The 17,543-nt window shown below is 39.3% G+C and overlaps 2 protein-coding genes across 6 annotated transcripts in view; one reads left to right on the top strand and one right to left on the bottom strand.

The window, feature by feature from the left end:
• Positions 1–13,683, bottom strand: part of LOC145451167 (4-galactosyl-N-acetylglucosaminide 3-alpha-L-fucosyltransferase 9-like) — a 100,775-nt gene extending 87,092 nt beyond the window's left edge. Inside the window, exon 1 of the mRNA XM_080329666.1 lies at positions 13,667–13,683. The gene's annotated coding sequence lies outside the window, so the exon portion shown is untranslated. The remainder of the gene's footprint in view (positions 1–13,666) is intronic.
• The window catches only part of LOC145451175 (uncharacterized), a 31,638-nt gene continuing 15,993 nt past the window's right edge, over positions 1,899–17,543 (top strand). Inside the window, exons 1-2 of one of the 5 annotated variants that reach the window (XM_080329675.1) lie at positions 1,899–7,830; positions 8,600–8,659. In XM_080329675.1, the coding sequence (XP_080185801.1) occupies positions 7,731–7,830; positions 8,600–8,659 (160 nt within the window). In that variant the 5' untranslated portion in view covers positions 1,899–7,730. The remainder of the gene's footprint in view (positions 7,831–8,599; positions 8,660–17,543) is intronic. The other 4 variants (XM_080329673.1, XM_080329676.1, XM_080329677.1 and 1 more) reach the window with 4 other exon arrangements.

The raw sequence follows: 17,543 nt of genomic DNA, 5'->3' as shown, positions 1-17,543 counted from the left end.
AGTTGCAATTCAATAATTGTGTTATCAGTGTTCCGCGCGGCTGATCTGCGAGAAACGTGTTGTCAATTAGCGAGAAGAGTCTGTGATGATCTCTGGCTGAGATGGTCGCGAAATTAGGTCATTAATTCCCGTGCGCGTGGTAATCGTCGCTAGCCTGATTTATCGCGTCTCGATCAAGCCTGGTTCCGTAGGCTTGAACGAACAATCGCATCTTCAATAGTCCCAATTCGAACTATATCATCGGTTGCCAGCGCAATCGCATCTGCATTGGCGGCTTCGACCTGGTGTGCATTATATCATCGCTGGCCTACACAATAGCATGTGCAATAGGCCTGGAGTTGAAGATATCATTGCTGGCCTAACTATCGCGTCTCGGGCCAAGCATGCTTTGGCTCCTATCTCTCGCTGGTTTGGATACAATGCGGTCGAGTTTACGCTAATTAGTGATTGTTTTATGTCATATTGATAAAAAAGCGACATCGCGAAACTGAATAACATCGAATCGCTGCAAACAAACTTTTCCGCTAACACTTGAACGTAACGATCAGAAGATGTGCATCAATCATGGCTCGAGTTCTGAAAGACGACAAAGATTTGAAATCGGTGCCATCAAGCTCGGACATTTTGATTTGCGAAAACTGTCGCCGAGACCGCGTAATACGCGCGCGTATTTAATTGTTCACCAGAGATCAGGGACTCACTACTTGACAGCACTTCCGGACTCTTTGGCAAGCTTATCATACACCTAAAATCGTCTATACGAAGAGATTACATGATTGCCATTCGCACATGTAGGCCTACTTGACCCGAATTGAATTGTTGCTATATTGGTAAATTTGAAAAAAATCCAAATCCCCCTAATTTTTCGACTGGCTAGGCGCCTGGCGTGTGCAAAAAACACCATCCTAGATCTCCTCTCCCTACCAGGCGCCCAAACAGACGTTCTGCTTTTCTGAAATCTAAATTATGTTCGCCTATATTCGTTTACAAAACCATTCATGAGCTAGCTAGCTAGCTTCGTGATAGTCTTGGTAATCGGAGCACGAAATTGGAGGGTGTTGGTGTGTGCCTGCAAATTGGAATTCATTTCTGCGCAGATTCGCTTCTCTAATAAGGCTTGACCAGTGACATTAATCGGGAAATGGCGCAATACAGCTTAAACACCGATATAATGAGAAAACAATTGCGAGACATTTATGTCTCAATACGGTGTCAGACTCAAAACCCATTCGTGACGATACTGATTCACGGTTATATTGACATTGAAGAATTTAAAATTAAAGTATATATTTGAATGCAAACCGAGAATGTTATAAACTGTTTCATGATATGATCATCTCATCACTTATCTCAGCATGGAACACAGTTAACGTTAGCATAGACTCGCGTCACAAGATTCTGGGTGGCGCAAATTCTGATTTTATTCGATTCGAATGAACAGGAAACCTTTTACCATCTGAGTCATTTCACAGGCTCTAATTGAACTTTGCTTCGATTGTTTGCTTGAATAATTGAAATGTCTTGAGTACTTTGATTGCGTAGCATCTATTACAGGGGTCGGCAACCTTTTGCTAGTCACGGGCCAAATTTCGAGTGCACAACATTTTGGCGGGCCGGAATTTTCTTAATACTATATTTATCGCTCACGTCGGTATATTACCCTAAAATGCTGCAATCTCAATCATACAAATCACAACAAGAGCAAAACACATGTATTTACACTTGGACAACGCAGGATAAATGTGACACTTGGCGCAGGTTGCATAGTGAAAGGTTTTCAACTTCTGGTAACAAGTCAGATGGAGCAAGAATCAGACCATATTCTAAATGCTCTTCGTGAATTTCATTGTTGAAAACAAAAGTCGATGCCATTTTTTTGCATTGTTCGTCAAGCTGGGATGAAGACCCATTCCAAGAACGTACTCTTTGTCAAAGTCATTCAGCGATACGCTCTTTGTATGAAATTTGTCATTCAATTCAACTGCATCGCATTTCAAATGGGCCCATTTGAAATTTTCTGGCAATGGTTTTGGCGTCCACATTAAATGGAGTACTGAGTAATCAGAATTTATTTTGTACATAACGAATGTCGGAAAAGCGGATGGAAATTCAGTACTTAAATTTCGTATATCACAGTTACAAATGTATAATGCTGGTACTAGGTTTACACTCCTCCAGTATAGAAAAGTGAACATAATTTTCTTTGTACTATTGACATTCCTAGAGTCGCAGTTTTGTTTCGAATGCGTCTCAACATCTCATGTATTTAGTTGTTTCCCCCTGATGTTGCAAATTCAATTTGTTTAGATGTGACGTTAAATATACTACATAAGCTAGATTAGATACCCATTTTCGATGACAAGATTATGAATCGGCGATGTTTGTATTTCCAAGGAAAGTTGCTATTTCATTTCTCAGTTCATACACTCGTGCAAGCCTAGCTTCTCGACTTGATGCGCGAACATGGCAGATATACAAGACATCGCCATATTGATGCTCTGCTTCTAGTAATATCTGAGGTAGGCTAACTGTCGGTGATTCAGTTTGTGAAACAATAGAATCAGCTTTCTCCATTCCGTCCAAAACACCATACAGGTTTGGTGTCTTAGCGTAAAATGTCTTCTGGTGAATTAAACTTCAGATGACTAACCTACGGATGCTAGTTATCTATAATGAAACGGGGCAAGTTTTATATTTTGTCATTGCGTCTGAGCAGAGGAGCGGCACCCTTATTGTCGCACCCTATCTGAGTGGCAAACCCTTAAAAAGTACGGTATACCCTCAGTTGCGCGATACACCCGCTTGATAATCATCACTGGTCGAGTCCACTCCACAGACATTATCCATCTCCAACTTTTAGTTAGTACGAGATAGGCTACTAGTCAACCGCCTTCGCACCAGTTTTATGGCGTAACAAAGACTAATGCGACGTTGGATACTTTATATCGGAACAATGCCGCATTCTTTCCAAGCAGTGCTGCACTGCAGATTGGAACTCATTACGAAACGGCGGGCCGTATTCTCGTGGTAACTAGATATTTCGTCGCGGGCCGGACGATTTCGCTTGGCGGGCCGGATCCGGCCCGCGGGCCGTAGGTTGCCGACCTTTGATCTATTACCTCGTTATCACTGGATGATTTTGTACAATGCATTACTACTATGTACCATTGTCTGTTATCTGATATCAGACGAGTGCAACGAAAACAGTGGTGACAAATAGCGATATCGGCAGAATTCGTCAGATGCGCATTCTAGTCATTACGACTCGCAAATGTCTTCATCTTCAAATCATATCAAATAAGCCGAGTCAATGACTTGGGTCGAGTAATCGAGTAAAGCGTAATGACTCGAGTACAAGTAGAGTCAATCCAGATATTGACTCGAGTCGAGTCGAGTCATTTTTGTTATGTTCTTGATCTTGTTCGAACAATAACTCAATACGACGAGGTTGCAATACAGAATCAGTATATTATCAGCAGAATAACTTTACGGCAGCGACACGATCCAGAGTGTAGTTAAATGAAAGACCACGAGACAACAGAACACAGGATATAAATACAAGCACGACACACGAGGAAATAATGATTGGCGGTAATTACTAATCCTATAGAAAGAAAGAGTTGCACGACACTAAAACGTAAATGCACGAACATAACAATTTTCCCATTTCAAGAGAATGACTCGAGTCAAGTCGAGTCACGAAAAAAATCGTGACTCGACCCATAAGACACAATGCCACATCACGACCGATCATACTAACTACTGAAAGCTGACCTTTTTTTAGTCAACCGACCACCCAGTGGGAAAATTTTACCATTTTTCAGGATTTTCATCCGGTATCGCAAGTCTGAAAATTTTAAAAAAGTGTCCTTTTTCCAGATTTCCAAAATATGGTAAACCTAGGTAACGTAAATCGGCGGAGTTCCCCGCCATATCGCATTATTACCTTCAAATATATAAAAACACGTAAGTCAACATGCATAAACAAGGCGCCTATATACGACAGCTTGTAACAAGCTATTTTACAAAACTAATATTTACAGTGTATGCAAACGATTGCGCACGATTTGTTTGATTAGTAAGTGGTAATTTTGCCGCGACATACTGTTCGTCGATGTCATAGCGTTTTATTGCCCCAGTATAGCTCACGATAACTTTACTTAGCTGCTCTCCTAAAGCCACTTACAATTAAGTTTCTAAATATATCCTACTAGGTGTTGTTAGCAAACTCCTATAATAACTTTAAATTTTCCCTAATTCGCCGTACTATCGTAAATCTATTTGACATAGCAAGGGTACATGTTTATAAACCCTTCATTGCCTTACTATCTATTTCGTGAAATACAATCACGGCTCGCGGGTTAGTATTTTAGACGAACCGTATCCTGCTTCGGTTGCACATTATCCTTGGCATTATAAAGTTTCTGTTGGTGAGTTTTTGAAGGTGACTATTCGGGCAGTCTTAATCTTTATCAAGTGAGAATATCAATCGAGTTGAACATGTGCTCCGATGTCAGGAGGTCAGCTCAACGCATTCCATAATGAGCTTGTGGATAAGAATTCATTCAATATTTTCTTCTTCCTGCCATAAGATAGCAAGGAAATAAAGATAAATGAAGGAAGAAGTAGAACTCGTATGTAGTAGTGGCTTGGAACACGTACGTGACAGGGATGTCATGTGAGTGAGAATTTAACAGCTGGGCATGAAAGTAGAAAGTACATGCGATTGTAATAAACCGGCCTCATATCTCCAAGGTGACTCATGCAATTATGTCTCTATTGGAATTCATGAGTTTTATATTAATTGTCACGATGAAAGTGACGGTTCTCTCAATATGGGAATATTTTTGTGCTTAATTGATCACACAGCATTGGTGATTTACTTGAGCATTTTGACACCACCACAATAGCAAAGGGTGTGCTTGATTCGATATGTATTTGCAGATTTTATTTACCGAGATAGAGTGCATATTTAAAGAAGGTAGGTGTGTGTGTGTGTGTGTGTGTGTGTGAGTGAGTGTATGTGCGAGTGTCTGTGTATGCACGACCGAAAGATCACTTCGTCAGCCCCCCCAAAAAAACGTTGCCCTTAAACCAGTCCCCTCCCCCTCAGCCTGTACGTTTTTGCAACTCTTTATAAGCGAGATTTGTTGCGCTGTTTGGTGACCTAGCTTATGCACGAAGAGCTAATTTGTTTATAGTTAACGATTGAATCGGTCAAAATGAACGGGAATTGCATATATATTGCTATCAAATTTTTATCCTTTCTGCTCACGTGATCAGATTTGACGGAAGAGCTGAGTGAGGTACCTTGGGAAATTTAGGTCCAGTAAATGACATTTAAACATATTCGGGCGTACCCGTTGGTATAATGACTTCATTACATGATGTTATTTCGTCACCTACTGCCTACTATGTTAAAAGATATTGAAACCGCCCAAACGTACTAAAGTAACAAAAAGACTAGGGATGGTGTGAACGTGAGGTTCACGTTCGCGTTCTGTATGTGAACCTCGAAAATTCGGAGGCTCGCGTTCACAACAGAACCTTGGTAGGTTCTGCACTGTGAACCTTTTACATGTATTGCAATTTTCACTTCATTATAACATCTTTGGTTCAAATTTATTGCATTTCAAATGTGGGCCACTCTATGCATATCGCTGGCAGCATAGACAATCGACACTAAACGAGCATGCACCTTGACAATCTCAAAAATATTACTTGCATTGTTACAAAATTTTGCTCGAAATATCCAGCTTTCCGTTTGTGAATATTTAGTGACTCTTTGCTGTGAGCTTGGCCCACAATCACATAACATCAAGAGCGAAATAAACTGCATGTAGTCAGCGAATGATGCTTATTCAACCAATCAATGAGATTGGTATCTTTTTCTGATGTGAACATCTAGCAGGTGCACAGGGTCAATCTTTACTTCATATACTTCATCATAAAAACAAAGCCGTGCGATTGGGGTGTTGGCTACGGTTGTATAACTTGTTAGTGGGGTATAAATATCGGTCGCAAGTATAGAAACCCGTTTTACACTTTGCTCAATATCCATGTAGTAATACTCAGACGCCAAATACATTGTTTGGTCAGGCCGAGACCGTTAAGGCGTAAGCTTATATTCCCTGGCAAGTCCTCGTCGAAATTGTTGCCAAAGCGACGGAAGATATTGATTTTATGGTAATATTATACCATTTGATTGCCCCAGTTGATACATTTGGCAACGTTTAAAACGTCAACATGTACTTCAGCACTGTACCATTATGTGGCCCGAGTCATCGCTAGGTATCGTGTACTGTACAATGTACATGTACAATACATTATTACAAGCAATCACTTCATTGAAATAAAGGTTGAAATTAGCAACATGACGTCACGTGACGTCATGAGGTTCACGTTCGCGTTCACACAGAACCTTTCAATAAGGTTCGCGTTCACACGAACCTGAACCTTTCAGAGGTTCACACCATCCCTAAAAGACACACACGATTTCAAATTGGTGTTTCTTCGCTGGCAAATAATTTTCTCATGGGATGCCATTCGTTTTGTGGATTCAGATTGCCAGGACAGAAACATTCAGCGCCAACCATTTCGGCCCCTTTGGACAATTAAACATATCGCGGTTTTCGGTCAACATATGGCAATCCTTTTCGGCCAAGGTTTTCTCGCTGCCGATCGCTCAGGCAGACTTCTCGGGGTCGCATGTTACATGACCTAAGACTTCTTATGCCTTGGTGCGTCGTGGGTCGTGGCGCGGCAGTGGCCGCCGCTGAAATGCCCATTTCTATAGACGATGTGTATTTTTTCTTGGGGAAGGGTAACCAATAATCAAGATGCATGGCAACATTAAATTGCTCCTAGCTCGAACAACATTTGAAAAAGTAGCGTAAATTTTCAAAAACTTACTCCATAATATATGTTAATTCACGAAATAATATTTGCCCAATTCGAGCTTGTCCCCCCCTAATTGGGGGGGTTTGGGGTGCGGCAGTTACGGTCCTGTTATTCAAATATTCGCCTTGCAATTTCAAACGTAGCCACTTCCGATTGAATGCAAAATGGATTCGAGCACTGATTATTTGAGTACATTTCATATCTTCATTATTTACTTAAGCTTGCAGCAGTTTTCTTCTTGTAGTAATTAACTAGATATATACGGAGTTACTTTCTTACTTTTACTTCTACTTGAGTAGCAACGTTAACCAGTTTAACCACCTGTGAATGTATATTACTTCAAGGAGTTCAAGTTCAGTTTGCACGATTAGCGATCCGAATATGATAAGCACATGCAAGGCAGCACGATAAGCAGCTCGATACTGCTAGGTATGTTCATCGTTGACAAGGTTTACGTTTCACTAAAAACCAGGCAGCTATCACAAAAAGTATTGGCCGATTGAGTTTGCAGTTCAGATAAATAGATAAATGTGGTGATGAGCTTCCAAGTGCAGTGTATGAGTGTCGTAACCAAGTAATCGGCTGCCAAAAAATGAACGTGTCTACATATTATTGTTGGGATTTGTGATTGAAATTAAATACATGACCGCCGAATTTAAGTTTGTCGAAAGATAATTCTTGATAACCATAAAGATTCACCTGGTTGCGTTACCCTTGTCAAAGAAATATAGTCAGTATTTTATTAAGGGGTAGTCATAATAACAGCTAATCATGATATTACTTGTTTAGCGGATATTTTTCATAATTTGAAATTCACTGGTTCAAATAATATGAATCTAAAGGTTATTTCAGTATCAAGTTTGGTGGTTCTCCATTCTCATTTCGTCAAGATGTCAGATGCACAAAGGGAGATTGATCAAAATCTATATAGTAAGTGCTATTTATTGTAATTTTTGTTTTTGTAATGTACTGGAACGTAAAAGTAGAAGCAACTCTGTAACATATTTCATTGCCCCAGTTATTTTATTACACAATGGCATTTCGTCCTTTCCCTGCCGTTCTGAACACATGCTCGAATACTATGTAACGATTTACAGTCTAGTAAGATAACATTTTTATCTTGAAGGTGACAAAAGTTGCTTGCCACCGTACAATACATTCATATAGCCCAACTATGTAGCTGGCGATATCCCGTCGCAATGATTTTATGCCTGCTTTAACCAATGCTCACATGGTGGATAAGTGGATCGCTGACGGCAGATTCAAATTTTGGGAACTCACACTTTCATTTGTGTGCCTTGGAGTCGACTTTTATCAAAATACACCAGCCAAGGGCTGTGTTAACAAAAAGAGTTCGTGTATCATCTAAGAATGGTACATTGAACGCTCTCGTATTCAACATTTCGTGCTGGTGACGTCATATTTTGTGTTACGATTGTTGATATACGCTGTTCTTTTGAATTCTCTACTAGTTGCTGACGATTACCCCTGACGAGTGTCAGCCCAAAATATTCGGGTTCATTTCAATATGAATATACTATTCAATTATATATATTTTCGAATCATACCCTGAAATTTTCATTCCATTCCATACCATACCATACTTGCACATTTCCGTAGTCCATACAAAAATTCTGTTCAACTCGGCCTCTCCTGATAACACAAATAAAGATAGTATTTCTTTTCCATGGACTTTCAGACACTACAGGTGGAAATAACACCGACGTTCCGCAAACAGCAACTGATGCGACGAAACCAGGTACACCGAGAGATGATGTTACTAATCAATGAATATAGTAATGTATTTTTTAATCAAGCTAAAATTGATTTGCTGATACCCTGGAGCTATGGTAGGCTTACCATACGTCCTCTTTTAAGAGGATTTGTCCTCTTTTTTTGACTTTTTTGAAAGTGTCCTCGGAGGACGCCCTTTTGTCCTCTTTTTTGAGATTTTGTCCTCTTTTTTGAAAATTTAGGTCAGATTTAGAGCAAATTGCGAGTGATATGCCGCTAATTAGCACAGAAGTGACGCTCCAGCGGATATTTCAGAGTGAAAAACGGTGAATTTAGCTCTGAGCGAAAAGATGATTTTTTTTTAGTCATCCACCTGTCAATGTGGAGAGAAAAACGGTATTTTGAGCTCTGAGCAGAAGTAATGACTTTTTTTTCTTTTAGTCATCCACCTGTCAATGTGGAGAGAAAAACGGTATTTTGAGCTCTGAGCAGAAGTAATGACTTTTTTTTCTTTTAGTCATCCACCTGTCAATGTGGAGAGAAAAACGGTATTTTGAGCTCTCAGGAGAAGTAATGACCGTTTTTTCTAGCCATCCACCTGCCTGGCAATGTGGAGTGAAAACGGTATTTTGAGCTCTGAGCAGAAGTGATGACCTTTTTTTTTTTTTGTTTAGTCAACCGATCACAAAATGGGAAAAATGCACCGGTTTTTGAGATTCTACTCCGGTTTACCAAGTTGCAAATTTCTGGAAAAGTGTCCTCTTTTTAGATTTCCAAAATATGGTAAGCCTAAGCTATGGTGACTGTCTGGATCTGCGATATTGTATGCTTTGATGGGCACTAGTGCATGGTTTACCGTAACTTGTACTTCCTAAGGGAAATAGATGGCCCAGACCATAGGTATACATGTAATTCGCACCGTACTATCTGGTATCATGGGGGCGCACTAAAGCCTATGACGACAGCGTGGTGCAAATGATCGCATGATCGCCTGCAAATGATCGCAGCTTCATATGATTTATATTTATGACTGCTAATCACTGAGCTTATGGATATTTTTTCCCACGAGCTTCCTGCATTTTATATAAACAATTTACCGGATATTAGCCACTCCCTGGGCCTCAGGTTTCCGCCAATTTTCGATTTGCAGATCTAAAATATATACTAACAGGTTGCGGCATTATGCTACTCAGAAGCCAAATCATATTTTTACTCTTATGTACAATAATAGGACTTTCAGAAACTTATCTTGCGTTATTCGCTATATACAATCTCAAGCCTTCCTCTAATATATCCGTATAATAAATCACTTTATTCTATCAATTTTAATGATACACAGTGATGGACCCCCGGCCAAAAATCACTTATGGATCTGGAATTGACTATAATTATATCCGAATTCGAGCATTACTTATTGCGATTTCAAAAGTAACACCCTCGGTCGATTTCCAGTTTTGTCTTCACGTTTAGTAGTGAACTAAATATATCGACGATCCGTTCATATCGATTCACCCCGTAGTCTGGATATACGAAACATTTGCGAGTTAAGTCATTTACATAGAGTCTCAATACGTTTATAGCAATCCTATTCAGGTGTTTGTCCTATCATATGACCATTTTTGTAGGGCTGTTCAAAAATAACTTTTTTTTCCGGATTCCAGCCATTCAGTGATTAAATTGTCACGTTGCCCTAAAAAACGCTGCACACCAAATTCGGTTCAATTCTAACAAGTATAGGGCTCCGCGGATCCAATTAAAATTTTTAATTTATACAGGAAAATTAAAAAAATTTCAAATTTTTCTGTCAACCCCATGAAATTGTTGAGCTGTCTTCAGAGACGATGCAAAAAACATTTGACTCAATTCGGACTAGTAGAATTGGAGCGGATTATCCTTGATTGGTGGATAATCCGAGAATTATCAACGAGAAATTCACATAACTCCGCTTCTACTAGTCCAAATTGAGTCAAATATTTTTTGGGGTAACCTAACAATTTAATCACTGAATGGATGGAATCCAAAAAAAAGTTATTTTTGAACAGCCCTACGACCATACATAGACGGCCAGCACTCTCCTCCCACTTTTTTTTTTTAAAAGGGTGGGCTATGTTATATAATTCCCTAATACATTCTGCATTAGTTTAATTGTGAAACTCGGGTATTGGATTCATCGCTGCATTCAGTTGTTCTATCCCCAATCAACGCGTGCTCCGAAACTTGGGGCTTTTTCGAAACACGAGGAAAATAATTTGGCTGCCTATTTTCCGTTATGAATGAGGCGAGATTACCTGCCTTAGGTAATCTTTGATTTCGAAGCACGCCTGCCTCTACCGTCACTTACGGCCTCAGGTCTGAAAGAAATTGCGTCCTAAAACTTCCGAACACATCGCACTCACATCCTATAACCGATGTGCCCAAATTCCATGCTTGCACTCGAACTCATTTTCATCATCACATTTGTTAGCGCGTATCCTAATGGCGCTTTCGAGAGTGTGGCACGGGTGCGACTTAAAATATAAAACATGACATTTAACGACCTAATATTCATATCAACTTCGCGAATACTGTCGCAATATTAGCATTTTGTGCAGCCATTGTCGAATATCCAATTGCTCAACTCGTATCCGCCCACGCGACACGTTATGAATGGGAAATTATACTTCTGAAATGCACCAATTCAATTGTTAACCATTAAGGGGCTTTGACGGAAACCATTGAATGTTATCTAGTGGATGAAAATCAATTCAACGTAATGCTGCTACATTCGAGCAGAATCAAAGCGTCATAAGCACTTTGTCTACACATTGCCGTGTCTTCACGAAACGATTCACTTTTATAATGATTGTCGATGTAGCCAATTGCCCGTGTATACAGCAGAGATGAGCATGGATTAGGATTAGGTTTTGAAAAAACAGGATTTGTGAAATTTTGTCGGATTTGGATTGGATTTGGATTATACATTTTTTTTCAGAACGGATTAGGATGTGGATTGGATTTACCAATTTTCTGGGAGATTGAAATATCGTGTGGCGAATGGCGACAAACTTTATTCAGATCAGTTATTAATGTACTTATGGTTACTAGGTTATCTTGAATCAAGTGAATCGTTGGTTGTGAAAGAAAAATTTCGAATCCCTCCATTGCATAAATTAGTATTTTTTCTGAATTTCCAGTTGGATTCGGATTAGGATTGGACATGGACTTGAATATGAAAAAGTTTGGATTAGGATATGGATATGGATTTGAAGGTTCGGATTTGGATTGGATTAGGACATAGAAATTTCAAATCCGCTCATCTCTGGTATAGAGCTAATTTCCACCACGATCGGATTAGTATCTGCAAAAACTTCAATTTTGTATTTCTATCGAGTAATTTCATGAATTCTCTACTTAATAGCTTAGTCAAATCATAGATGTTCAGTAGGGAAAGACGTATACTAATCCATAGTACTACTGAAATAGGTTTTTCACACATGCAGAAATTCACAACTTTGCCCCTACTTCTACTTGAGTACCAACGCGGACTACTTTGACCAGCGTAACATTTATTTCCTCTATGTAATCAAGTTCTCCGGACAAACTAAATAGAATTGAAAATAAAAATTGTTGTTGCGTCTTTATCTCGACTTCATGGAATTTTCTGATCTATCAGCAGTGGGTATTGTAGGCCTACGACATTTATAAATATACTATCTGCTACTGTATCGACATGTAACATTTATCGGAAAACAGCTATCATGAACCAAATAAGCAGCCTATATCTGGGTGATATCATTATTGCTTTTTCCGCAGTAATTGGTTTCGCAGGTGGATTTACATTATTCAGACCCGCATCATCGAGCTCTATTGATAAATAAATAAATAAATTATGCTTGCTCGTATGCTTGACCAGTTAAGAGATCATACCATGCAACATTGGTATTTTCCAACTGGAGACGCGACAATTATACCTATGTGCCGCGTGCTTAGGGATGTACCTTGTTGTTTATCGATCAATTTTGGACGTCGAGAAGATAATAATACCTGTGGTACCGTTTCTTGATCGAGGGGCGTTAACAAAGTCCCCAGTATAATATGACGATCTGCGTTCGCATTGAGCGATACTCTTTCTGTCATTGACCGTGGTGTCGGGTGAGTAGCGAATTCCAACCCCATATCTTCCGTGACTCCTGGCGACGGCTGAATGTACTCGTACCCGTACTCCGGAAGAGGTGCCGCTGGTTCGACTTTTGTCCACGTCTGCATTTCTAACGGATTTGCAACCCGGCCTGTGATTTCACTCCTGGCCACTCCAGATTTTGCTTGGTTCCTGGAGACTGGCTCACATTTTCAGTCACCATCCGGAGGGTAGTCAAATAAGTTTTCGTTTGCTTGACGTCTCTTCTGGCTTTTTTGAATAGTTTTGCCGTCTTATGCAGAATGGACGTCACCTTTTACACGAGTTTTGCTTGATGCTGGACAAGGGCGGTCACCTGACCTTTATTAGCCCGAGTCGTTAGATGTCGTTGTTGAGTGGTCTTCATCAGTCGAGTGTTTTTGCGGAGGGTGCGAGTGTCCTCTTTATGTTTTCGTAGCAAAAATAACATCATGTTTGATTACTGCTCACCTCCCCACTCTTAATAAATGTGGGATGCATCCAATCTGGATCCAAAAGTTCAGACGAAACTGCTCAAAAACAGACAGGTGAAAGAACATGATAAAAATGATCACCAACGTGATAACCGTAGCTCCACTGCTAGACCACGGTCGTATGATTATAAGTCCAGTCTCTTCTGAAGACGAAATCTTCCAGAACCAACAATAATTACCAGGCGCCTTGAATTACAATTCCACGGCTGATTGCCTCCATTTTGTGTTGGTAGAAAGATATTGTGTTTTTCTGTGTTCTTTTGAGTGTAATTCAATTTGGTAAATCACTGTTGCAGGTAGTGCAGTCTTTGAAGTGTCTGAACTTTCAATGACCTTAGGGTCCAGTCTTATATAGCATATTTGTACATATTTAAGCCTGATTCATCCCCAGAGAGATGCGTACCTTAATACAACCAAATACTCCAATCTTAGACTTTACACACATGAAGCGATGTTACCATAGCAACAATGCGTTCATAAAATGTGTCGACTTATTACTAAAGCCTTTTAAAATCGTGCAATTTGACAAGTCTTCTATATTCTTATTAATGTATTCATAATAAACCCAAGATCAAAAATTTTAATCTTCTGTCGAGGGCTCATTACATCGTCACGTTCTTGTTTAGGGTTGATCAAGTTTTTTATGCATTTGTATGTTGACTAAGAATCGTCACAAGCAAACAACTGATTTTCGCCTTTAAATATCTACATAACTCAAGTGGTCTCGAGGGTCCTAGTTTTATGCCAAAGCACATAAACTAGGTATAACTAGTCAATATTCAATAACAGTCCGCACAGGCAACCTTCCTGATTTTGTGACCGTGAAACCTCAGTACATTGCAGGGTTCCTACCGCTAAGTGTGAGTAGTTATATATAACACATTCGATAAACCATATTTCACAATCATTCTGCGTTACCATATTTATAAATAAGTATTATCAGCAAGACAACGATTACATAACATCTTTCAAGAAACAATATTTAGAAATAATAATCCAGTAAAAACACTCTTCCAAAACATCTCTTAGTTTCCACATACACTCAGTCCAGAGCTATTTGAAGATTACCGGTCCGTTTAACAGAGTCTTCCAGACTTTCAGATGTAAATACCAGAGGTGGTCAGTAACGAAGTACTTCTACTTTTTTGAAGTACGCAAGTAGTTTTCCTCTACTTCTGGTACTTACTCAAGTAGATCTGATTTTCGATACTTCTACTTCGTAATATTTTGTGATCTACTGACTTACTTTTCGCTATTTTCAGTTTGTCAAGTAGAAGTATAGTTTAATCCACCAATCATGAAGATAGCTTGAGATAACCGAGTATCAACATTTAATTTTCATGAAAGTTGGGTAAAGCCCAAATTTTTCATCGCGCTTCGCGCTCAGAGGATACGGAATAACCATTATGATTTCACGACAGTATCGGTGAATATAATTTAGATAGCGGTTTGACGTGGTTCCGTTCACACTGGATTGTCGCCCTTCGCCCATATGAAATATTTCATCACAGTATATATGGTTCATCATCACGTTTGAAACCATTGCTTCGCTATCTAGCATTTACTTATCATTAGGGCAATTTTTTTAACTAAAAAACGGAAGATTTTGACCTAAAAAATCTAAATTTTGACCTCACGTATGCAAATTAGGTGTTTTCGCAAATAATATTAAAATTGTACTACTTATCTTCATTTCTGGTTGGAACTGTCTGTCCTTACAAAGTAGATTGGCCTGAAAAAACTATTTTGGCTCAAAAACTGACAGATTTTTACATGAAAAACTAGTATTTTAACGAAATCTGTCCCTATGAAGAATTCCAGTAGTTACATTTCGTATTCTAGTGGAAATAATTAAAATTGGTTGTAGTACAACGAAAGATCCTTTCCTACATTCTCGGGTAGAAAGTGTCTGTCCTTACTACGTAGCTTGCCAAGAACGGAGAAAGAACGTTCAACAGCAGCATTTGTTGGCTGACAACACTCAAGTTGTGTGCACACTGCTGGTGACAAACCGTGTTGCTTCATTCTGACGATGCTGTCTATATCACAATTTTTCAGCTTGCGCTTCTTGATATAAGAACCATGAAATGTCCAAGCAGTCTTGCTTCAGCTAGGATATTGCGGTACGTTGACCATAAACCCATGTCACTATTTGTTTCATTTGACCATTTATGATTCACAATGAGCAGACGATGGTCCGTTTACAACGGTAGGCCTATAAAGTAGGCTACAAGCTGTAAAATATCAAATGATAAGTTCACCGACAGCGCAAAATCTACGATACATACGAAATGCAGAGGTCAAAAAATGTTTGACTTTGTAAACAATTTTGACAAATTTTGACCTAACGCTACAATTTTGACCTAATTTTGACTTTTTTTGACATGTCAATAAAAATTGTCCTACTTATCATATCGTATTCTAGCAGGCCATGGCTTTTCCGAATCAACCTTTGAAATTTTCTGGACTAAGGACTTAAAATACATATTCCGCTTTTAGGAGTAGTATTTATATTTCACTTTCAATTCCCCGTATCATATATACTTTGAGTTCTAATTACTATCAGTTCTTTTGTCTGGATAACATACATGTTGAAATGTAAAAACAAGTGTAGTAATGCCTTTAATTCCAGAAATAAAGCTACACATTATGGCATTTTTACGACCACCATATTTTCTATTAACGTTTACTAATCGCGCAAAGTATTTACACCGTATCCTGTACAACTTCTCCGTTTTGCTCTTCGGCTAAACTACGGGCCTTATAACATGGGGGAGTGCGCTATACCATGATATTTTCTAAAACGTGCTGTTCGATTAAACAGAGGATTAGTATCGCATTTCCATATCAATACTATCATTTTCATCCCATGATGCGGACGAATGCATATGCTGTCGAAAACTGAATACCTCCTGGTATGCATCAATATGATTCAAGCTCGGCACCGTTCTTGTAGCTTAATTTGCACCTTCCCGGGATTAGAAAAGTAGTAAAATACACATATAAGCTACACAAACAACATTTATTCCTTTCAATATTGACACAAAAACATCAGAGCATCAAGAGTATCATCGTTTAGACCAGGGGTGTCAGACTCAAATTTGTTCGCAATGCAATTTCGTAGTTTCTGATAACGCGGCCGTCTCGGCGGGCCACAGCATCAAACAGGGCAGGGGCGGCCAACCTTTTGACCATTCACGGATGCGTTTCGACTACCCATGAAGCCTACGGCCGCATTCCAGGGCATAGTCGTAATGAGCTAGCTGGACAGCTAATGCTCATATTAGGATGTCTCTGTTCATTTCTGGTGAGCTCCAGACTTATATATTTCAACATATAGTCTTGTTATACGCACCGAAATCGCGAGTGGTCACTGGTCACTGTTCAGTGTTCAACTGTTCATGTTATGGGTCTGTACATTGTCGCGAGAAGCTAGAAAAAATTTTCACATTTGCTAATGAATTTCGTGATTAATATTGGTAGTTTGACATATCACTATGAAACATTTATCCTTTCTGAGTCCATATGGATGTGATATTACTATAGAATATTTATCCTTCCTCAGCTCGTGTGATCAGATTCGCCGGTAGAGTTAATGGATGGGGTGTTTTCAAAATTTTAGGGCAAGATATACATGATGATGCATCTTCGGGTGGGCCATTTATTATTAGTCACCTTGTTGCATGCTGTTATTTCTTGACCTCCCATCAGGATTGTCGGTATAGAGAGGAGTGCACGATTCCGAGTTTGTGTTTCTATATGGGGCGCATCATTTCGCTCTGCTGTTCGAATCTGTAATGTGGGGCTCTAATCGCAAAGGGACATACTATATTAAAATCGAAAAATGAAGTCACTGAATCGCGTATGACGCGTAGGAAATTTCAAGATTTATTAAAATCTATCAATAAACCCGGAGTTCAATCGTAAATTCACAAATTTGATGTCGACGCCCGCCAACAGATATTAATTGAATTGCGTGTCCACGGCTGCACAAATTTCCTTCTACGGCCGCAGGTTGGCCATCCGTATGAAATAGGAATGTAATATTATTTCCAAGTAGGCCTTATTTGACGGACATTGCAGACTGGCATTCGATACACATTGTGAAAATGTGATTCACTATTGTCATATTCACGAAATAGTCATATTAATAAATATTTTAATAGAAATATTGTTGTGCTTGGCATAATTTGGCGATATAATGAGTTATAGGCAGTTAGACACCATACGAGAAGACAAATGCATCATGTCATCATAAAAGCTGTCGCGTTATAATTTCG

This window comes from Botryllus schlosseri, chromosome 11 (genome assembly GCF_051294905.1).
Source record: "Botryllus schlosseri isolate E-star chromosome 11, Bs_hap1, whole genome shotgun sequence".
Classification (NCBI taxonomy): domain Eukaryota; kingdom Metazoa; phylum Chordata; class Ascidiacea; order Stolidobranchia; family Styelidae; genus Botryllus; species Botryllus schlosseri.
This window is presented reverse-complemented; position numbering and strand designations above follow the sequence as displayed.